This window comes from Prionailurus bengalensis, chromosome X, assembly GCF_016509475.1.
Source record: "Prionailurus bengalensis isolate Pbe53 chromosome X, Fcat_Pben_1.1_paternal_pri, whole genome shotgun sequence".
Lineage (NCBI taxonomy): Eukaryota > Metazoa > Chordata > Mammalia > Carnivora > Felidae > Prionailurus > Prionailurus bengalensis.
Window position 1 is genome coordinate 55,352,248 of NC_057361.1, and position 24,172 is coordinate 55,376,419.

Here is a 24,172-nt window from a genome sequence, read left to right on the forward strand (position 1 = left end):
TCCTCTCAGGACTGCCTTTGCTGCGTCCCAAAGCGTTTGGATTGTTGTATTTTCATTTTCGTTTGTTTCCATATATTTTTTAATTTCTTCTCTAATTTCCTGGTTGACCCACTCATTCGTTAGTAGGGTGTTCTTTAACCTCCATGCTTTTGGAGGCTTTCCAGACTTTTTTCTGTGGTTGATTTCAAGCTTCATAGCATTGTGGTCTGAAAGTAAGCATGGTATAATTTCAATTCTTGTAAACTTATGAAGGGCTGTTTTGTGACCCAGTATATGATCTATCTTGGAGAATGTTCCATGTGCACTCGAGAAGAAAGTATATTCTGTTGCTTTGAGATGCAGAGTTCTGAATATATCTGTCAAGTCCATCTGATCCAATGTCTCATTCAGGGCCCTTGTTTCTTTATTGACCGTGTGTCTAGATGATCTATCCATTTCTGTAAGTGGGGTGTTAAAGTCCCCTGCAATGACCACATTCTTATCAATAAGGTTGCTTATGTTTATGAGTAATTGTTTTATATATTTGGGGGCTCCGGTATTCGGCACATAGACATTTATAATTGTTAGCTCTTCCTGATGGATAGACCCTGTAACTATTATATAATGTCCTTCTTCATCTCTTGTTACAGCCTTTAATTTAAAGTCTAGTTTGTCTGATATAAGTATGGCTACTCCAGCTTTCTTTTGGCTTCCAGTCGCATGATAAATAGTTCTCCATCCCCTCACTCTCAATCTAAAGGTGTCCTCAGGTCTAAAATGAGTCTCTTGTAGACAGCAAATAGATGGGTCTTGTTTTTTTTATCCATTCTGATACCCTATGTCTTTTGGTTGGCGCATTTAATCCATTTACATTCAGTGTTATTATAGAAAGATACGGGTTTAGAGTCATTGTGATGTCTGTATGTTTTATGCTTGTAGTGATGTCTCTGGGACTTTGTCTTACAGGGTCCCCCTTAGGATCTCTTGTAGGGCTGGTTTAGTGGTGACAAATTCCTTCAGTTTTTGTTTGTTTGGGAAGACCTTTATCTCTCCTTCTATTCTAAATGACAGACTTGCTGGATAAAGGATTCTTGGCTGCATATTTTTTCTGTCTAGCACCCTGAAAATCTCGTGCCAATTCTTTCTGGCCTGCCAAGTTTCAAAAGAGAGATCAGTCACGAGTCTTATAGGTCTCCCTTTATATGTGAGGGCACGTTTACCCCTTGCTGCTTTCAGAATTTTCTCTTTATCCTTGTATTTTGCCAGTTTCACTATGATATGTCGTGCAGAAGATCGATTCAAGTTACGTCTGAAGGGAGTTCTCTGTGCCTCTTGGATTTCAATGCCTTTTTCCTTCCCCAGTTCAGGGAAGTTCTCAGCTATTATTTCTTCAAGTACCCCTTCAGCACCTTTCCCTCTCTCTTCCTCCTCTGGGATACCAATTATGCGTATATTATTTCTTTTTAGTGTATCACTTAGTTCTCTAATTTTCCCCTCATACTCCTGGATTTTTTTATCTCGCTTTTTCTCAGCTTCCTCTTTTTCCATAACTTTATCTTCTAGTTCACCTATTCTCTCCTCTGCCTCTTCAAGCCGAGCTGTGGTGGTTTCCATTTTGTTATGCATTTCGTTTAAAGCGTTTTTCAGCTCCTCGTGACTGTTCCTTAGTCCCTTGATCTCTGTAGCAAGAGATTCTCTGCTGTCCTGTATACTGTTTTCAAGCCCAGCGATTAATTTTATGACTATTATTCTAAATTCACTTTCTGTTATATTATTTAAATCCTTTTTGATCAGCTCATTAGCTGTTGTTATTTCCTGGAGATTCTTCTGAGGGGAATTCTTCTGCTTGGTCATTTTGGATAGTCCCTGGCGTGGTGAGGACCTGCAGGGCACTTCCCCTGTGCTGTGGTGTATAACTGGAGTTGGTGGGCGGGGCCGCAGTCAGACCTGATGTCTGCCCCCAGCCCACCGCTGGGGCCACAGTCAGACTGGTGTGTGCCTTCTCTTCCCCTCTCCTAGGGGCGGGATTCACTGTGGGGTGGTGTGGCTCGTCTTGGCTACTCGCACCCTGCCAGGCTTGTGATGCTGGGGATCTGGCGTATTAGCTGGGGTGGGTAGGCAAGGTGCACGGGGGCAGGAAGGGCAGGCTTAGATCGCTTCTCCTTAGGTGATCCACTTCAGGAGGGGCCCTGTGGCAGCGGGAGGGAGTCAGATACGCTGCCGGAGGTTTGGCTCCGCAGAAGCGCAGAGTTAGGTGTTTGCGTGGAGCGAGCAAGTTCCCTGGTAGGAACTGGTTCTTTTGGGATTTTGGCTGGGGGATGGGCGGGGGAGATGGTGCTGGCGAGTGCCTTTGTTCCCCACCAAACTGAGCTCTGTTGTCAGGGGGCTCAGCAGCACTCCCTCCCTTTGTCCTCCAGCCTTCCCGCTTTCTGAGCAGAGCTGTTAACTTATGACCTCTCAGAGGCTAAGTCGCGCTTGTTGTGGGAACACAGTCCATCAGGCCCCTGCGCTTTTGCCAGCCAGACTCGGGGGCTCTGCTTGGCTTGCGAGCCGCCCCTCCGCCCCAGCTCCCTCCCGCCAGTCCGTGGAGCGCGCACCGCCTCGCCGCCCTTCCTACCCTCTTCCGTGGGCCTCTCGTCTGCGTTTGGCTCCGGCGACTCCGTTTTGCTAATCCTCTGGCGGTTTTCTGAGTTATTTAGGCAGGTGTAGGTGGAATCTAAGTGATCAGCAGGACGTGCGGTGAGCCCAGCGTCCTCCTAAGCCGCCATCTTGCCTCAACCCCTCTAGGATTTTAATGGTTTCCTCTCTCACATTTAGGTCTTTGATCCACTTTGAATTTATTTTTGTGTATGGTGTAAGAAAGTGGTCTAGTTTCACTATTTTGCATGTTGCTGTCCAGTTTCCCCAACACTGATTGTTGAAGAGACTGTCTTTTTCATATTGGAAATTCTTTCCTGTTTTATTGACCATATAGCTGTGGGTTCATTTCTGAGGTTTCTATTCTGATCCCTGATCCATTGATCTATGTGTCTATTTTTGTGCCAATACCATACTATCTTAATCACTACAGATTTGTAATATAACTTAAGCTCCAGAATTGTGATACTAGCAGATTTTCTTTTCTTTTTCAAGGTTGCTTTGGCCATTCAGGGTCTTTTCTGGTTCCATGCAAATTTTAGGATTGTTTGTTCTGGCTCTGAAAAATGCTGGTGGTATTTAGATAGGAATTGCATTAAATGTGTACATTGCTTTGGGTAATATAGACATTTTCACAATACTTGTTCCTCCAATCCATGGACATGAAATGTTTTTCCATTTCTTTGTGTCCTCAATTTCTTTCATCAGTGTTTTATAGTTTCAGAGTACAGACTGTTTACCTCTTTGGTTAAGTTTATTCCTATGTATCTTATGGTTTTTGGTGAAATTGTAAATGGGATTGATTCCTTGATTTCTCTCTCAGCTGCTTCATTATTGGTGCATATAAATTCAACAGATTTTTGTATGTTGAATTTGTATCCTGCATCTATATTGAATTTGTGTAGCAGTCTTTTGAGTTTTCTATACAGAGTATCATGTCATCTGCAAAGAGTGGAAGTTTGGCTTCTTCTTTGATGATGATTTTGTTGCCTTTTATTTCTTTTTGCTGTGTGCTTGCTGTGGGTAGAACTTCCAGTACTATGTTAAATAACGGTGAGAGTGGAATCCCTAATTCTTGACCACAGAGGAAAAGCTCTCAGTTTTTCCCCATAGAGGATGATATTAGCTGTGGGTTTCTTGTATGGCCTTTATTATGTTGAGATATGTTCCCTGTAACCCAACTTTTCTTGAGGGTTTTTAATGAATGATGTTGTACATTGTGAAATGCTTTCCTTGCATCTATTGAAAAAAATCATATAGTTCTTATTATTTCTTTTAATAATGTGGTATACAGTATTGATTGAATTGTGAATATTGAACTACCTTTGAAGCCCAGGAATGAATCCTACTTGATTGTGGTGAATGATTCTTTTAATGTACTGTTAGATTTGGTTTGCTAGTATTTTATTGAGAATTTCTGCATCCATCTTCATCAAGGATAGTGGCCTGTACTTCTCTTTTGGTGGAGTCTTATTCTGGTTTTGGTATTCAGGTAATGTTGTGGTCCTATAGAATGACTTCCTAGGTTTTCCTTCTTTTTCTGTTTTTTGGAACAGTATGCGGAAAAATAGGTATTAATTCTTTCTTTAATGTTTGGTAGAATTTCTCCATGAAGCCATCTGGCCCTGGACTTTTGTTTGCTGGGAGATTTTTGATTACTGATTCAATGTCTTTGCTGATTATCATTATGTTCAAGTTTTCTATTTCTTCCTGTTTCATTTTTGGTAGTTTATATGTGTCTAGGAATTTATCCATTTCTTCCAGTTTGTCCAATTTGTTGGCATAAGGTTTTTCATAATATTCTAAGTGTTTGTATTTCTGTGGTGTTGGTTGTTATTTCTCCTCTATCATTTGTGATTTTATTTGTTTGTGTCTTTTCTCTTTTCTTTTTGGTAAGCCTGGCTAGAGGCTTACCAATTTTATTAATTAATAAGAGGAGTTAAGATGGCAGAGTAGTATGAGGATCTTATGCTTGCCTCATCCCTTGAACATAGATAGGTAATTATCAAATCATTCTGAACACCCAGGAAATCCATCTGAGGACTGAGAAAACAAACTACACAACTAGAGGGAGAAAAGAGGCAATATTATGGAAGGTAGGAGGTTTGGAGATGTGATTTGGGGGCTAGAAAAGAATCGTGGGTGCTGCAGAGAGGAGGGAGCCCTGATCACAGAGAGAGGAGAAATAGACAAAGGGAAAGAGAGAGAGAGGATAAATGAAAGCAGTATGCAAGGGGGTTGCAGAAGAAAAACACTTCCCCAAAACCAGTGACTTGAGAATACAAGAGGAGCTGATTATAGCCAGTTTTTACAAGCAGCCAAGCTGATAGTCTGAAGTTTTAGAAGTCTGAACTATCATCAGGGTCAAGCCTGGTGGGTATAGTGTTGCTCCTGTGGAGAAGGAGACCAAAAGCCAGAAAGTAGTCAGTGTTCTCTGAGTATCTCCTGGGTTAAACTGAGAGAGAAAGTTCTTTTTCTTGGACTGCATTTGGAAGAGGTGGCACTGCCTCTCAAGGGACAAAAGAGCCAGTGGGCACCATTGAGCTGTCCCATTCATTAACATAAAGGCTACTGAAGGCAGCTAACCTGGATGAGGGATTTTTGTTGAACTTTACCATAAAATACAAACCCCTGTGTGATCATGTGACTATTTTTCTGGGACAAACTGGTACCAGCAGAAAGCAGTGAGTCCCTCCTAGAGAATCAGTGTGGGTCCCTGCCACACCAAGTCCCTAAAATTTGCAGTTTTGAAACCCAGCTGTGCGCCTGAGATAAAACACAGCAGCACTGCACTGCTGGGTGGACAGAAGGCCAGTAAATAGGATGAAGGTAGGGATCTGATGGAAGCCTGGGACACAAGAGGGGAGATTGTTCACTCTTCTGTGAGGGCTTCCTGAAAAGAAGTGGAAGCAAAGTCACCTCGCTGGGAAAGAGAGTGGGCTAACACCATTTTACATCCATCATATGAGCAATGAGGGACATCAGCTAGTGGCATAGCCCACACAGCAGAGGCTTGAGCTGCTTATACCAAGTCCCGCCTCCCTGAGATCTGCAGGTGTCTTTTTTTACTAGGGAAAGTATGACTGAAAGCCAGGGCAGCAGTGAGCTCTTGCTCCAGAAGTGAACACGAACCCCCCCCCCCCCTTGCCCCACACTGTCCATGGCCTGGAGCTTTACATAGTGTCTCTTGTGTGTGCTGCATGTTTTCTGTTGTGTTTTAGGTGCTCCATCCTTCAGGCCAGTCCCCTGCAGACATTTTCCTTGCCTACATTGGACAGTGTTTGGTCCCTGGTCTTAATGTGGTGAGGTTTAACTAGGTGTGCTCTGGTGTGTTTGTGAAATGAGACATGATGCTACTTCCAATAGAAATGAAGCCCTGCAGAATGCTCTGGTCAGGAAATGCAAACTGGACAGGGGTTTCTGGTGGTCTTCTAGGGAAGGGCCTCACCATGCTGTGCCTGATACAAGCTTGACCTAGAAGGGCAGTACCTCCAGAGCACAGGGGTGAGGGACCTGGTGTAAGCAGCCTAGGAAGCTAGTGTTGGTGCTGTGGTGCTTATTGCAGGTGGCTCTGTGTTTATGCTGAGGGGTGTGAATGGGAGAAATGGCACCAGCTATCTCCCTTGTCCTTGGAGAGGTGCCTCCATGCACACTGACTCTGAGGGAAGCACTCTGAGAGGAGCAAATAATCTTCCCCCATATGTACCAGGTGTTTTTCAGATAGCTGTTTCCACACTATCAGACTTGGGGGTGTATACTGCCTTCTTTATAGGAGCATCGCAGTGCCCCCCAGCCTCTATCACAGCAAAGTCCACTCTCCCTTAAAACTACATGCTTTAAGCCCCACTTGTTGCAAGAACTCAAAAAATTCAGCCATTTTCATTTTCCAAGCCAACAACCCTGGGGAAATGTTCTCCTTGTGCATTCTTCTGTGATCCTCTATCTCTTGCCCTTCTCTGTGAGCACTGATCCCTCCCCTGCACATACCAGCAATCCATTTCTCCCCTAAACTCCCTCTCCACACTTCCTACCTTCTTCAGTGTGGACTATTTCCTACCTTTATTTGTAGAGTTTGTTTTGTCAGTCTTCCTGTCTATTTCTGGGGGCATTTAGGATGATTTTTAGTTATCTAGTTGTGTTTGTGGGATGGGTGAGCCGCAGGTCCTCCTACTCCGCTCCTATCTTCCTCTCAACCCCCACTGGATATTTCTTTCTTGATATTCCACAGGGTCTTAAAATCACTGTGCCCAAAATTGAGGGGAGCAACACTTTCCCACAAAAGTTGTTCCTCCATGACTCATTATTGTTATCATACACTTAATTTTCTAGAATAGACTTTTACCCCCTTTTAATCCTTCTCCAATGCTCCATGTTTGAAAAATCAGCAAGGTCTCATTGTGTCTATCTCAAAACTGTCCATTTTATTCCATTGTATTGGCAATGTCATAGGTTAAGGCCTCATTAACTGTTGCCATGATGATTATCTTCCTAATTAGTCTCTCTATCTCCAGTCTTTACTCTCCCATCTATCTTTCTCAGTACTACTAGAATGATTTTTTTACAATTCAGTCATCTCAGACTATGCATTGTCATGTTTAAAAGTTCCATGACTCATCATAGAGTATAGTATAAAGACAAAAACCCTTTGTATGTCATATAAGGTCTTTAAAATCTGGCCCCAAAGTATCTTTCTGGCCTCACCTCCAAGTAAGTTTCCCTCTTCTCACCCCCACATTGTAGCCAAAGTGTAACACTAATGACTTACTGAACTTGTCTTGCATAAGCTGTCTGCCTTGCTGAACTATCTTCCCCTCCCTTCTCTTCTTGATGAACCACTTCTGTCATTTGAGATTTAATTTTTTTATTGGTTATGGAAAGGAGATGAATGAGGAAGTGAGGTGATTCAAATGTCAGGCTACAGTCAGGGGTACAAATGGGAAGCAAAAAGGAGGATAAACAAAGGATAAACAGATGATTATTTTCATCAGAGATGAGAGAAGAGCTTTTCAACAATGTCTATAGATGGTACTGATGTAGATGTACTAATACAAATGGGGGTTACAAGGTGGGAGCCTAGACAGAAGTGTTGTTTTTTCTATGTGGATACTAAATGGGAGGAACCTGTGGATACAGAGTATGTGTCTATGGCTCATGACACACTGGAGGATAGGTGTATCCATTTTGGTGTTGCCCACACCTCTGCCAAGATGGTATCTGGAGGTAAAGTACAGAATTAAATCTAGGTTCCAGAAGCCTAAACATAGGATAAGTAGAGTTGTTCTCTAGCCTGAAATGCCTGGTTTGGCTACAGCCCTCTCATGTTGTAAGTTGGTCCAGGAATTCCCTGAGCAGTAGCTGACATAGCTGACATAGCTCAGCCAGTAGTGACAGTACCTCAGACAATGTTTCCATACTTTCAACATCAGTTTGGCTATAATTTCCTTTTAGAAGCTGGCCTGCCTTCAAGATTCTACTGGACTTTGTTCATGCCTCTTACAAATTCTCTCTCATTGTCTCGGTTCCCTGTCCAAGGCTACCAATGAATTCTTTATATGTTTTGGTGTATTTTTACTCATCTTTTAAGCTCTAACTTAGGTATCACTTCCTCTAAAAAAGTTTTCCTTTAAAAAAATGTTTTAATGTTATTTTTGAGAGTGAGAGAGGCAGAGTGTGAGTAGAAAAGGGGCAGAGAGAGAGGGAGACACAGAATCCAAAGCACACTCCAGGCTCTGAGCTGTCAGCACAGAGCCCAACGTGGCACTTGAACCCAAGAACCTTGAGATAATGACCTGAGCCAAAGTTGGATGCTCAACCTGAGCCAAAGTTGGATGCCTAACCCACTGAATCATTCAAGTACCCTGTAAAAAAAGCTTTCCTTTAGATGTACCCATTTCATTCTGTTAATTCTAGTTTACTTCATTACATTTCCTTGGTAGTTATTTCTCATATGGCTTATTCTAGGGAGGGAGGAAGAATCACCAAGGAAATAGGATGTGATCCTGCTCACAGGCAGGTGCTATATTAAGAGTCTCTCTGTCTCTGTCTCTGTCTCTCTCTCTTATTTTTTTTCCAAGAGGGACATTTGACTAAGCCTGTTTTAAAAACATCCTAGGTAAAAATTTTATTGTATTGGAAGAGAAATCTGGGACTGTAACATCATTTTTATCTGTTATGGTAGAATAAATGGTAAATTATTGTCAAAGGAGAATTTGGTCTGGTCTAATGGCTGACTGCCAAGCAGAACTAGGGTGACTTGCTGTGCAGGGTCATGTACTGGTGAGTTAGGTCTCACAGCATTGACTAGATAGTGTTAAGCATACCCCAGCTCCAGTGCTGGCACATTTTTCTTTTAACTGACCACCTAGAAAAGCTATACTCTTATCACCCATCAGGAAGCACAATTTCAAACTCTCTGATAAGCAACATGGAGCAAGCTCACAAAAGAGTCCCTAAAGGCTATGCAGCCATTTCTCTAGATGTTATAGCCTAAAGGGTCTCAGATGCCAGACTCTGGACAATCTGTATCAATATCTTAGAAGTTTTAAAAACAAACTGGAAGGAAGGAAGGAAGGAAGGAAGGAAGGAAGGAAGGAAAAGAAAGAAAGAAAGAAAGAAAGAAAGAAAGAAAGAAAGAGGAAAGAAAGGAAGTAAAAGGAAAGGAAAAGAAGAAAAGAGAAGAAAGAGGAAAGATAAGATAAGATAAGAGAAAAAAGAAACATACTCAGACCCCACTCCTGGAGATTCTGTTTCAGTGGGTCTGGAGTCGAAGGCAAATCTATTTGTTTTTTGTTCCCTCAATTTTTTCCAGGTGATTTATATCATACCACCTAATGTTTGCTTATTCTAAGGCTGCTTATGTTAGAGTGTTACATTATGTGTATTCCTATCAGCTGCTCTTTTAGAATATAATAGAGTCTAAAAAACTAACAAAAAAAGACTTACGTTGAGTGTAATATTTTTTGTAGTGTTACTTAGTATGTGAGTACTGTTTGTATATCTGCGTCTGAGAGAGAGAGAGAGAGAGAGAGAGAGAGAGAAAAGAAAAGAAAAGAAGAGGAGGAGGTGGAGGAGGAGGAGGAGGAAGAAGAAATAGAAAACAGTGCCAAAGACTCAATGGCACAACAGATACAGAGATAGGCAAAGAAAGAGAGACATGGAGAAAGACAGAAAAAGAGTGAAATATACAGATAGGAGACAGAGAGACAAAGACAGAAACAGAGATATAAGTAGAAAAACACAAAGAGAGAAAGAGACTGAGAATGACAAAAACAGAGAGAAAGAAAGTGTGAGAAAGACAAATAGAGTAACAAAGAGAAACACACATATATATAGACAAAGACAAATATACAGGGTGAGAGATGAGAAGACAGAGAGAACTAGGAGAGAGAAAGGGACAGAGAGACAGAGACAGCTACAGAGAAACAGAAAAACAGAATGTAAGAGAGGAAATGCTCACGATCCATTAAATAAAAAGTAACTTGGTTCTTCTTCTGTCACTTATATGTCTTACCTTCCTGTTTTTCGGGAAGCTGTTTCAAAGAACCTGGTCCTGGAAGCCACCCTGCAAACAGAAGCCAATCAAGTCCCATGAGTTTCTCTGGAATACATATGAGAACCAATAGACAATGAGCAACACAAAAACTATAAACCAGATGGGCACCAATTGAAGGGTCTGCCTTAGCTTGCAAAGGACCTGGGTCTGAGAAGAAACCCAAGCATCAGAATGTGAAATGACTCAGAGACCATAAGCTACTGCAAGGCTATGCCTAATGCCCTTTGCTTTCCCTTGGTTCAGAATGGTCTGAGTATGTTGTTGGTTCAGGCTATTCTTGTGAGAAATAAGTGAAACAAGTCTTTGGTTTCAAAGTATAAATTTTTGCCATTTTTGTAAATACACTTAGCTACTTAATTAACATGGTAGAGTCTTTCTTTTTCCTATTTCCCCCATTTTACAATTATAGAAAACAAGAGACTTGAGAAAAAGGAATACAGGAGGCAGTATAAGAGAGGGATCCCAAGCACTGGCTGAAGAGAGACCAGTCAGGCTAACTGTGGCCATGAAAGGCTGATCTGTGAGAGCTGCTATGCTCCTACCTTAGCCACTCTATGCCTGGTTCCTTGGCTTCCAGTCCCACCTCAGGAAAAACTGCTAGAAATCAGCTCAGTTCCTACTTTGCAAGAGGTTCTCTGGAGAATCTGAGACATTTTGGAAGATTTTTAAAAATGTTTTATTTATTTTTGAGATAGAGACAGAGCATGAGCAGGGGAGGGGCATAGAGACAGGAAGACACAGAATCCGAAGCAGGCTCCAGGCTCTGAGCTGTCAGCACAGAGCCTGACATGGGGCTTGAACTCACAAACTGCGAGATCACGACCTGAGCCGAAGTCGGACGCCCAGCCAACTGAGCCACCCAGGCGCCCCCATTTTGGAAGATTTTTAAAAATCATACCCTTGATATAAAAAAAAAGCCTAAAGGCACAAGTACAATAAATAAATCTGTTCATTAAATTACTTTAAAAACCAGTAGCAATAACAAGAAAATACAAAAAAATTTCCAAAGGGAACATGAAAACAGAAGGTAATCTTATCACCCTACAGAGATCAGGGCAGTTTTAGTGAAATCTGTCAGCCTTGAGTGATGAGTGCAACACGCCAAACAGGGCTTGTCTGTGACATTTCCCTAGACTATTAAGTGAACTAAGCCCTGGGGTTGTAGACTGTATACTCTTCATAATCATAATGGTGATCCTGAAAGAACTCCTGATGGCCTAACATGACCTTTAGGTCAAGGATGAGGAACAACTCTACTTACACAGATGATGAGATTCCCCCTGCATTGCTAACCACAATATCTGGCTTTGGTTCTGGCTTTTGGGGAGTAGCTGCCCGGCACGGAGGATCTGGAGGCCTCACTGGAGGACGGACAATGGTTGGCTTTTCTCCTAGAGGCCGCACTTTGCTGAAACTGTCAGAGTCTCCTGAAAGAGAACACCACCAAGAACTTGAGTGGTTAGCCAATTGGAACACTATTCATGAACAGGCACCCAATATTGGAGTTATCTTGGCTACCTCCCTTGGCCCCCACTTACTTTTGGTCACTAACAACTATGTATTTGTTTTCTTTTCTTTCTATCTTTTTTTTTTGGTTGGTTGGTTGATTTTGGTTTTGTTTTGTTTGTTTGTTTTTGTTTTGTTTTGCTTTTTATTCTTCCAGCAGCTTAATTCTTCAGAAAGTCTATGTTTGAAACCCAGCTCTAGAACTTCTATTTGTGTGACCTAGGGTATGTTACATCAATTTGATAATTCTTAGTTTCCTAATCTATATAATGAAGACCAATAATACTTTAACTTACAGAGATAAAAAAAAATTAATTAGGTACTAGGGTGCCGGGTGGCTCAGTCAGTTAAGCATCTGACTCTCGATTTCGGCTCAGGTTATGACCTCACAGTTCAGCTATGCACTGACAGTGCGGAGCCTGCTTGGGATTCTCTCTCTGCCTGTCCCCCACTCATATACATGTGTTATTGCTCCTCTCTCTTTCTGTCTCAAAGTAAATAAACTTAAAAAAAATAAGCACTAATATATTTAGTACAGGCCTGGTACATAATAGGCACTTAGTCAATGTTTTATAATGAATTTGAATCTGTTAGTTTTGTAATTACCAAAACTCAGATCTTTTTTACTTAGACCTTGACTATGGTAGCAGTATTCCAACTTGCCTCCCTGCCTCTATGTCTCTGGTTTCCAGGTCAGTCAGTACAAAATAAATATACATAATTATTTATGAAATGGTTCTGGCAGGAGTTTATGACATGGATGCACTTACACATTGCTGGTAGCACTGTACACCAGGCTAATTCTGTCTATATAGCCATAAAGAATTCTGGAAAACGTGGATGCAAAATCATACATAAGGCATAGTTTATACTTATTGATCCAGTTGATCCACGTTGGGGAATAAGCCCAAGGGAATTAACCCCTCCCCAAAATAGGAAAAACAATCAGAACAAAAACATGCTTCTTAATAGCAAATATTCGGACCCAGCACAAAGAATAAGCAAACCAATTTTTATAAGCACTTAACCAGTAAATATTACACATGAACTGACAAAGATTTGGGGCAGGTTAAAAAATATACATGCATTTAAAATAATATTAAGTAATGGGGCACCTGGGTGGCTCAGTTGGTTAAGCATCTGACTCTTGATTTCAGCTCAGATCATGATCTCATGGTTTGTGAGTTAGAGACCCACGTCAGGCTCTGAGTTGACAGTGCAGAACCTGTTTGGGATTCTCTTTCTCCTTCTCTCTCTGTTTTTCCTTCCCTATCTCTCTCTCTACCAAAAATAAATAAACTTAAAAAAATAATTTTAAAAATTAAAATTAAAATATTAAGTAAAAAAAAACACTAAAAGTACTTATGGCTTGCAGAACATTATAGGGAAATAGACACATGTGCAACTAAGGGTGTTATCATGGAGGAGCTAAGATGGCGTTAGAATAGGAGGACTCTAGGCTCATCTCATCCCTCAAACACAGCTAGATAACTATAAAATCATTCTAAATACCCCAGAAATCAACCTGAAGACTGACAGAGCAAACTCCACAACTAAAGGCAGAGAAGAAGCCACATTGAGGAAGGTAGAGGTGCAGAGACATGGTTTGTGAGAAAAAAATAGATGGCAGGTGCTGCAGAGGGGAAGGGGCATGGTCATGAAGAAAGGCAAGAGAGAGAGAGGAGAGCACAGGGGAATGCACAAAGAGAACATTTCCCCAAAGCCATTGACTGGGAAAATTAGAGGAGCTGATTTTTATGAGTTCTTGCAACTGGGGGGGGGGGTTAAATGTTGGTGTGCTTGGCTATGATACAGACATGAGTGTACTGCCCTAATTCTGGAGAGATGGCAGGCAACCAACCAAGGGGCAGATGGCATGGGAAAAGTGATCTGAAGAATGCTTGGGGCACACAGGGGGAGATTACTCCCTCTTCCTGGAGTACCTCCATGAGAGTCAGAGTTCAGCAAGATGCCTCTCTGAGGACAGAGGAGCTGGCTATCAACATTTCCCTCATCTGCCACTCAGTACAAACACAGGGCCAACTACAGAGGGCACCTTGGCCCTACACTGGCTGCCTAACTTGCTTAAACCAGGTCCCACACTCTTGTGCTCTGGAACAACTGACATTCTCAATCAAACCTGCCTCAATTCCAGCTTGGTAGGCCCTTCACCAAGAAGACCAGTGCAGACCCCTGCCCACACCATATTCCTAAAGCCTGGAGTTATAAAAGTCAGCAAGCTTGGATGGGATAGAGCCCAGAAGGCACTGCGCTGCTCCTGGAAAGAAGGCAGTATACACCCCAGAGTCTGATAGTGTGGAAACAGCTATCTGAAAAGCACCTGGGACATATAGGGGAAGATTATTTGATCTTCTCAGAGTGCTTCCCTCACAGACATTATGCATGGAGGTACCTCTCCAAGGACAAGGGAGATAGCTGGTGCCATTTCTCCCTACTCACACTCCTCAACATAAACACAGAACCACCTGCAATAAGCACCATAGCACCAACACTAGCTTCCTAGGCTGCTTACACCAGGTCCCTCACCCCTGTGCTCTGGAGGTACTGTCCTTCTAGGTCTAGCTTGTATCACTGACAGCATAGTGGGCCCCTTCCCTAGAGGACCAGCAGAAACCCCTGTCCACATTGCATCTCCTGGCCAGAGCATTCTGCAGGGCTTCATTTCTATTGAAAGTAGCATCATGTCTCATTTCACAAAGAGACCAGAGCACACCTAGTTAAACCTCACTACATTAAGATCAGGGACAAAACACTGACCAATGTAGGCAAGGAGAATGTCTGCAGAGGACTGGCCTGAATGATGGAGCACTTAAAACACAACAGAAAACATTCAGCATATACCAGAGTCATTCCCTGATGCTTCAGGCCATGGATAGTATATGACTTCTTCTTCCCAAAGCCATTACTCTCAGGAACAGAAAACATGACTGGATTGTCTAACACAGAAAAGAAGACAGAGACTTATAAAAAACTGTGAAGATGGAGGGATTTATCCCAAATTAAACCACAAGATAAGGTCAAAGCCACAGATACAAGTGAAACAGATATAAGTAACATGCCTGATGGAAAATTTAAAGCAACAATCATAAGGATACTTGCTGAGCTGGAGGAAAGAATAGGAGACTTCAGGGAGACCCTTACCACAGAGATAAAAGAGTTAAAAAATAGTCAGAAACGAAAAATGCAACACTGACATTGGAAACATGCTTGTGCAATAAACACAAGCTGGAAGAAGTACAGTAAAGAATAAGTAATATAAAGAACAAAATAATGGAAGATAATGAAGCTGAACAAAAGAGACAAAGAAGATTTATGGAACACAAGAATAGATTAAGGAACTCAGTGACTCCATCAAATGTAATAACATTTACATTATAAGAGTCACAGAAGAAGAAGAGAGAGAAGCAGGCAGAAAATGTATTTGAGGAAATCATAGCTTAAAACTCCCCTAATCTAGGAAACGAAACAGAAATCCAGATCCAGGAGGCACAGAGATGTCTCATCAAAATCAACAAAAGCTGGATAACACCAAGATATATTATAATTAAATTTGAAAAATAGAGTAATTAAAAAAATCTTAAAAGCATCAAGAGAAAAGAAGTTCCTAACTTTCAAGGGAAGACCCATAAGACTAGGTGAAGATTTCTAACAGAAACTTGGCAAGCCGGAAGGGAGTGGCATGATTCACTCAAAATGCTGAATGGGAACAACATGTAGCCATGAATACTCTATCCAGCAAGGCTATCACACACAATTGAAGGAGAATTAAATAGTTCCCCAGACAAACAAAAACTAAAGGAGTTTGTGACCACCAAATCAGCATTGCTAGTATTAAAGAGGACTCTTCAGGTGGAAAGTAAAGACCCAAAGTGACAAAGACAAGAAAGGAACAGAGAGTATCTCCAGAAACAACAATAAAACAAATAATGAAATCACACTAAATACATATCTATCAATAATTACTCTGAATGTAAATGGACCAAACATGCCAAGAAAAAAAACAGAGAGTGTAAGAATGAATTAAAAAAAACCCAAGACCCATGTAAATGCTCCCTACAAGAGCCTCATTTTAGACCAAAAGACACCTAAGATTGAAAGTGAGGGGATGGAGAAAATTTTATCATGCAAATGCATGTTAAAAGAAAGCTGGAGTAGCAATACTTATGTTGGACAAGGTAGATGTTAAACCCAAGACTGAAGAAAGGCACTATATTATAATAAAGGGGATAATCCAACAAGAAGATCTAACGATTGTAAATATTTATGCTCCCAACATGGAACAGTCAGATATATAAAACAACAACAAAAAAGGAACTCGTTGATACTACTACAATAATAGTAGAGGACTTTAACACCCATACTTACATCAATGGACACATCATCTGAGCTGATAATCAACAAGGAAATAATGGCTTTGAATGACACCCTGGATCAGATGGATTTAACAGATATATTCAAAACATGCCATTCTAAAACAGCAGAATGCACATTCTTTGGAAGTGCATATGGGACATTCTGCAGGTCATAGTTCAGGCCTCACCAAGTACCAAAAGATTGAGATCATATCATGCATATTTTCTGAACACAACGCTAGGAAACTTTAAGTCAACTATAAGAAAAATATTGGAAAGACCACATATACATGAGTGTTAAACAGCATGCTGTTTAAACCTCAGCATATACATGAGTGTTAAACTAAACAATGAATGGATCAACCAGGAAATCAAAGAAGATATAAAAAATACATGGAAACAAATGAAAATAAAAACACAATGGCCCAAAACCTTTCTGATGCAGCAAAAGCAGTCCTAAGAAGGAAAGAGATAGCAATACAGGTCCACTTCAAGAGGCAAGAAAAATCTCAAATAAACAGCTTAACTTTACACCTAAAGGAATTAGAAAAAGAACAAGAAACAAAACCTATAGCAAACAGAAGGGAGTAAATAATAAAGGCTAAAGCAGAAATAAATGATATAGAATCAAAGAAACCTAATAGAACAGATCAATGAAAGCAGGAACTGGTTGTTTAAAAAAATATAATAAAATGAAAAACCTAGAGCCAGACTTACCAAAAAAGAAAGAACCCAAATAAATAAAGTCACAAATTGGAGAGGAAAAACAACAACCAACACCACAGAAATACAATTGGAATATCATGAAAAAAATATATGTCAACAAATTGGACAACCTAGAAAAATGGATGAATTCCTAGAAACATAAACTATGAAAACTTGAAACAGGAAGAAAACAGAAAACTTGAATAGAGTGATAAACCAGCAAAGAAACTGAATCAGTAATCAAAGAATCTCCCAAAAAACAAAAGCCCAGAGCCAGATGGCTTCACAGGTAAATTCTACCAAATATTTAATGAGGAGTTAATACCCATTCTTCTCAAACTATTCCAAAAAATAGAAAAGGAAGGTAAACTTCCAAATTCATTGTATGAGGCTAGCATCACCCTGATACCAAAACCAGATAAAGACTGCACCAAAAAAGAGTATAGGCCAATATCCCTGATGAACATGTAGGCAGAAAGTCTCAATAAAATACTAGCAAACTGAATCAAACAGTACATTCACCATAATCAAGTGGGATTTATTTCTGGGCTTCAAGGGTGTTTCAATATTTGCCAATCAATCTATGTGATATACCATATTAATAAAAGATAGTATAAGAATCATATGATCCTTTCATTGGTGGAGAAAATGCATTTGACCAAGTACAACATTCATTCATGATAGTTACCTGTAACAAAGTAGGGTTAGAGGAATCATACTTCAACATAATAAAGTCCATATATGAAAAACCTAAAGCTAATATCATCCTCAATGGGGAAGAACTGAGAGCTTTCCCTCTAAGGTCAGGAAGAAGACAGGGATGCCCAATCTCACCATTGTTATTTAACACAGTATGGCAAGTCCTAGCCACAGCGATCAGACAATAAAAAGAAATCAAAGGCATCCAAATTGACAAGAAAAAAAGTAAAATGTTCATTATTTGCAGCTAACATGTAACTCTATATAGAAAACTTGAAAGATTCCACCAAAATATTGCAAGATGTTATACACAAATTCAGGAAAGATGCAGGATACAAAATCAATGTACAGAAATCTGTTACATTTCTATACACCAATAATGAAACAGCTGAAAAGAGAAATTAAAAGAATAATCCAAATTGTAATTGCAAAACCATAAGATACCTAGGAACAAACCTAACCAAAGAGGTAAAATATCTGTAATCCAAAAACTATAAAACACTTATGAAAGAAATTGAAGATGATATAAAGAAATGAAAAAATATTCCATGTTCATGGATTGGAAGAACAAATATTGTTAAAATGTCTATTTTGCCCAAAGCAATCTAGACATTTAACGCAATCCCTATCAAAATACCACCAGCATTTTTCACAGAGCTAGAATAAACAATCCTAAAATTTGTATGGAACCACAAAAGACCCCAAATAGCTAAGCAAACCTTGAAAAAGAAAAGCAGACTGGAGGCATGACAATTCCAGACTTCAAGTTATATTACAAAGCTGTAGTTATGAAGACATTATGGTACTGGCACAAAAATAGACATATAGATCAACAGAACAGAATAGAAAACCCAGAAATCAACTCACAACTATATGGTAGATTAAACTTTGATACAGCAGGAGATAATATCCAATGGAAAAAAGACAGTCTCTTAATGATAATGGGAAAAGTGAACAGCAACATGCAAAAGAGTGAAATTGGTCCTCTTTATTACACCATACACAAAAATAAATTCAAAATGGATGAAAGACCTAAATGTGAGACAGGAAACCATCAAAATCCTAGAGAAGAACACAGGCAGTGACTCCTATGACATCATCCACAGCAACTTCTTACTAGATATGTCTCCTGAGGCAAGGGAGACAAAAGCAAAAATGATATATTGGGATTTCATCAAAATAAAAAGCTTCTGCACAGCAAAAGAATCAATCAAAACTAAAAGGCAATCTAGAGAATGGGAGTAGATATTTGCAAATGATGTATTTCATTAAAGGTCAATATCCAAAATATATAAAGAACTTATAAAACTCAACACTCCAAAAACCAAAGAATCCAGTTATAAATGGACAGAAACATGAATACACTTTTTTTTCTAAAGAAGACATCCATATGGTCAACATATGCATGAAAAGATGTTCAATATCACATATCATCATGGAAAGACTAATCAAAACCATGATGAGATACCACCTTACACCTGTGAGAATGGCTAAAATTAACGACACATGAAACAACATATGTTGGTGAGGATGTGGAAAGGGGAACACTTTTGCCCTGTGGTGGAAATGAGAACTGGTGCAGCCATGTTGGAGAACAGTATGGAGGTTCCCTAAAAATTCATAAATAGGGGCTGAGCCTGGGTGGCTCAGTCGGTTGAGCTTCCAACTTTGGCTCAGGTCATGATCTCATGGTCTGTGAGTTCGAGCCCCGCATCGGGCTCTGTGCTGGCAGCTCAGAGCCTGGAGCCTGCTTTAGATTCTGTGTCTCCCTCTCTCTCTGACCCTCCCCCATTCATGCTCTGTCTCTGTCTCAAAAATAAATAAACATTAAAAAAAATAAAACTAAATTAAAAAAACTTTATAAATAGAACTGCCTGATTATGTAGCAATTGCACCCTTAGTTATTTACCCAAATTATACAAAAATGCTAATTTGAAAGGATACATTCACCCTGATATTTATAGCAGCATAAGAAAATGGCCAAATTATGGAAAGAGCCCAAATGTCCATACCCTGATGAATGGATAAAGAAGATGTGGAATGGATATATATATATTACAATGGCATAATACTCATCAATAAGAAAGAATGAAATCTTGTAATTTGCAATAGTGTGGATGGAGGTAGAGAGTATTATGATAAGTAAAATAAATCAGAGACAAAAACCATATTATTTCACTCATAAATGGAATTTAAGAAACAAAACAAATGAACATGGTGGGGGGGAGAAGAGGAAAAGCAAGAAACAGACTCTTAATTTATACAGAACAAACTGACGGTTATTGAGTGGCAATGTGTTTGATAGGTGATGGAGATTAATGAGTGCATATGTTATGATGAGCACAGGGTGTCATATCTAAGTTTTGATTCACTAAATTGTACACCTGAAACTAATATCATACTGTATGTTAACTAATTGGAATTTAAAGAAAAATTTGGGAAAAAAAGAGGTTTTATATATATATATATATATATATATATATATATATAATGAAATATTACTTAGTCATAAAAAAGAATGAAATCTTGCCATTTGCAATGATGTGGATGGAGCTACAGATTATTTTGCCAAGTGAAATAAGTCTGTCAGAGAAAGACAAATACCATATGATATCACTCATACATGGAATTTAAGAAACAAAACAAGTGATCATGGCAAGAAAATTGAGAGGTACACAAAGATACAGACTCTTAACCCTGATAACAAATTTGAGGTTTTACTGGATGTGAGGTAGGTAGGGGGATGGGTGAAATGGGTGATGAAGATTAAGGAGTGTACTTGTTTTGATGAGCACAGGGCATCATATATAAGTGTTGAATCACTAAGTTGTACACTTGAAACTAATATTACACTGTATGTTATATAAATGGAAGCTAAATAAAAGCTTAAAAAAAGAGTAATAAAAATTGTGTCAGTAGACCTTGATATTTATTAATTTTTTAAAAGGACATCTTGATACTTTCAAGTTTTCTTCTATAAAACGTTAAGGTAGATGAGGGGACAAGATGGCAGAACAGCATGGAAGCATTTTTTTTTTTTAGTCTCTCATCCCTGAAATGCAGCTAGATCAATGCTAAACCACCTTGTACACCTAGAAAACTGATTTTAGGATTAACACAAAAATCTGCACAACCTGAACCACAGAATTCAGCAGGTATGTGGTGCAGAGAGGTGAACTGGGGGAGAGAGAAGTCTCAGAGGTCAGGGAGTGGTTTTTGCTTGTGCAGAGAGGATGGAGACAGGGGGAGAATATTAGAAAAGCACTCCCCCCTCCCGAAAGCAGCTTCAGAGAAAAGTAAGAGTCAAAACAGCTTCAGGGGCTGAGCAAAAAAGGGAGAAAAGAGAAAGGAGAGGGTTTAAATTCTATGAAGATTCCATAACCAGGGGGAGCACAGAGTCTGAAACTCTGCAGCTCAATACCTGGAGGTGCTCTGGTGGGAAGGGCAAATCCCTGGAAGCAGAGAGCAAGGTCTAAAGGGTCCTCAGACCACACGCAGAGAGGATGTTCCCCTGTTGGGCGGACATTTAGTAGAGGCAGTGTGGCCTCCCCACTGTCAAAGGTCCTAGAAGACCCAGAGAATGGCCACATTGATTGGTGTTAGAGAGGAGGTTAAGGGTGAAGCCTGGCACCAGATGTGTGTTGTGATTTGCCATAATCCCTAAAACGCTGCTGGTACATGATCACAAGTACTTTTTCTGGGGAAGGCTGGCACCTGGCTGTAGTCTCTGGTCATAGGCAGTGGCACAGTCTTGTGAATATTCCTGAGGGCAGGCTGGGACACGGCCACTGCTTAGCGAGACCCTCTCCCAGAGAGTCATAAAGGGTCAAAGCTGCAGTCCCTCAGAAGTGAGGGGTTGAGAAACACAGCCCCATCTGAAATAAAACTCAGGAGGGAGGTGCAGCCTGGTAGCCTGACAGTTTGGTCATGGACAGTGTAGAAGTGAGGAGTGGATGGAAGCTGGAGACAAAAGAGAGCTTCTTGATTGCCGGGTGGGGAGAGCACAGAGTTCCGATACTAGAGACTGGGTAGCTGGGTGGCCACGCCTACACATGCCACAACAATCCACCACATTAAGCTAAGCAGCACCACCTAGTGGAGAACAGAGCTGTTACACTAAACCCCACCCAACTGGTCCACCACTATCTTGAGAAACACCACAAATGTCTTCGCCTGCTTAGATTATGGACTATAAAGTGCTTCATACTTTTGACTTCTAGGGGAAACCGGATGTAATTAAATCATATTTGTTTCTGTTTGCTGGGACATCTATTCGATTTTCTTTTCTTTTTCTTTTTTCTTTTTTATTCTTGAATGCAGAAAGAAAAAAATTTATTTTTATTTTCCATTTTTACTAAAAAATTTTCTTTAATTTTTTTTTTTTTACTTTTTTGAAATTTTTTATGTTCTATTTTACTCCCATCATTTCATTTTATTCTATTTATTGCATTCATTTTTCCAAACTTTCAAACATTTCCCTTCCTCCACCCTTTTTTATCTTTTCCTTTTTTCTCTAATCTATCAATTTTTTCAACAACCAGACCCAAACACATCCAGAATCCAGCCTCATTTATTTGATTTTTTGTATTGTTTTGTTTAATTTTTAGTTGTTTTTTTACTTAAAAATTTTTTCTTAATGCTTATTTATTATTGAGAGACAGAGAGAGACAGAGCATGAGCATGGGAGGGACAGAGAGAGGAGGGGACACAGAACCTGAAGCAGGCTCCAGGATCTGAGCTGTCAGCACAGAGCCTGACATGGGGCTTGAACTCACAAACCATGAGATCATGACCTGAGCTGAAGTTGGATGCTCAACAGACTGAGCAACCCAGGCGCCCCTTTATTTTTTTACTTTATTAATTACTTCTCTACCTTCAAAATGACTAAACGAAGGAAATTCACCCCAAAAGAAAGAACAGGAAGAAATGACAGCCAGGGACTTAATACACAGAGGTGCAAGCAAGATGACTGACCAAGAATTTAGAATCATGATAATAAGAATACTAGCTGTGGATGAAAATAGATTAGAATCCCTTTCTGCAGAGATAAAAGAAGTAAAAGCTAGTCAGACTGGATGAAATAAATAATGCTATAACTAAACTGCAATCTCGAATGGATGCCATGGTGGCAAGGGTGGATGAATCAGAGCAGAAAATCACTGATATAGATGACAAACTTATGGAGAATAATGAAGCAGGAAGAAAAAGAGGGAGACTAAGGCAAAGGAGCATGATATAAAAATTAGAGAACTCAGTGACACATTGAAAAGGAATATCAGAATCATATATGTCCCAGAAGATGAAAAGAGAGGAAAAGGGGTAGAAGGTTTATGTGAGCAAATCATAGTGGAAAACTTTCCTAACTTGGGGAAAGACACAGACATCAAAATCCAGGGACCACAAAGAACTCCCATTGGAGTCAACAAAAACCGACTATCAGCAAGGCATATCATAGTCAAATTCAGAAAATACTCAGGCAAAGAAAGAATCATGAAAGCAGCAAGGTGAAAAAAAGTCCTTAACCTACAAGGGAAGACAGATAAGTTCTGCAACAGACCTATCCACAGAAAGCTGGCAGGCCAGAAAGGAGTGGCAGCATATATTCAATGTGCTGAATTGGAAAAATATGCAGCCAAGAATTCTTTATCCAGCAAGGCTGTCATTCAGAATAGAAAGAGAAATAAAAAGTTTCCCAGAGAAACAAAAATTAAAGGAGTTTATGACCACCAAACCAACCCTACAAGAAATTTTAAGGGGGACTCTATGAATGGGAGAAAAGATGAAAAACAACCCCAAAAGACCAAAAGCAACAAAGACTAGAAGGGAACATAGAACACCATCAGAAACTCCAACTCTACAGACGACATAATGGCAGTAAATTCATCTTTCAGTACTCACTCTAATCTATCTTTCAGTACTCACTGTAATCATCAATGGACTAAACGTTCCAATCAAAAGACATAGAGTAACAGAATGAATAAGAAAACAAGATTCATCTATATGCTGTTTATAAGAGACCCACTTTACACATAAAGACACATTCAGATTGAAAGTAAGGGGATGGAGAACCATCTACCATGCTAATGGTCCCCAAAATAAAGCTGGAGTGGCCATAATTATATCATACTATCTAGATTTGAAAATAAAGACTTTAACAAGGGATAAAGAAGGACATTATATCAAAATTAAGGGGTCTATCCACCAAGAAGATGTAACAATTGTAAACATTTATGCTCCAAACGTGACAGAGCCCAAATATATAAGTCAAGTAATCACAAACATAAAGAAACTCATTGATAAAATACCATAATAGTAGGGGACTTCAACACCTCACTTGCAGCAATGGACAGATCATCTAAACAGAAAATCAACAAGGAAACACTGGCTTTGAATGAAACACTGGATCAGATATATATATATATATATATATATATATATATATATATATATAATATATCATCCTAAAGCAGCAGAATACACAATCTTCTCCAGTGCACATGAAACATTCTCCAGCATAGACCAAATACATAGCACTCCAGGCCTTCCTAAAGAAGGAGAAATGTCTCAGATACACAACCTAACCTTACACACCTTAAAGAGCTGTTAAAAGAACAGCAAATAAAACCAAAATCAGCAGAAGACAAGATAATAATAAAGATTAGAGCAGTAATTAATGCTATTGAAACCAGTAGAACAGATGAATAAAACCAGAAGCTGGCTC

The 24,172-nt window shown here is 39.8% G+C and overlaps 1 protein-coding gene across 6 annotated transcripts in view; it reads right to left on the reverse strand.

Annotated features, from left to right (window-relative positions):
- The window catches only part of OPHN1 (oligophrenin 1), a 636,611-nt gene that overhangs the window by 8,128 nt on the left and 604,311 nt on the right, over positions 1–24,172 (reverse strand). For all 6 annotated transcript variants that reach the window (XM_043570205.1, XM_043570202.1, XM_043570207.1 and 3 more), the window contains exons 22-23: positions 11,430–11,595; positions 10,127–10,177 (exon numbers count right to left, since the gene is read on the reverse strand). In XM_043570205.1, coding sequence (XP_043426140.1) covers positions 10,127–10,177; positions 11,430–11,595 — 217 coding nt within the window. The remainder of the gene's footprint in view (positions 1–10,126; positions 10,178–11,429; positions 11,596–24,172) is intronic.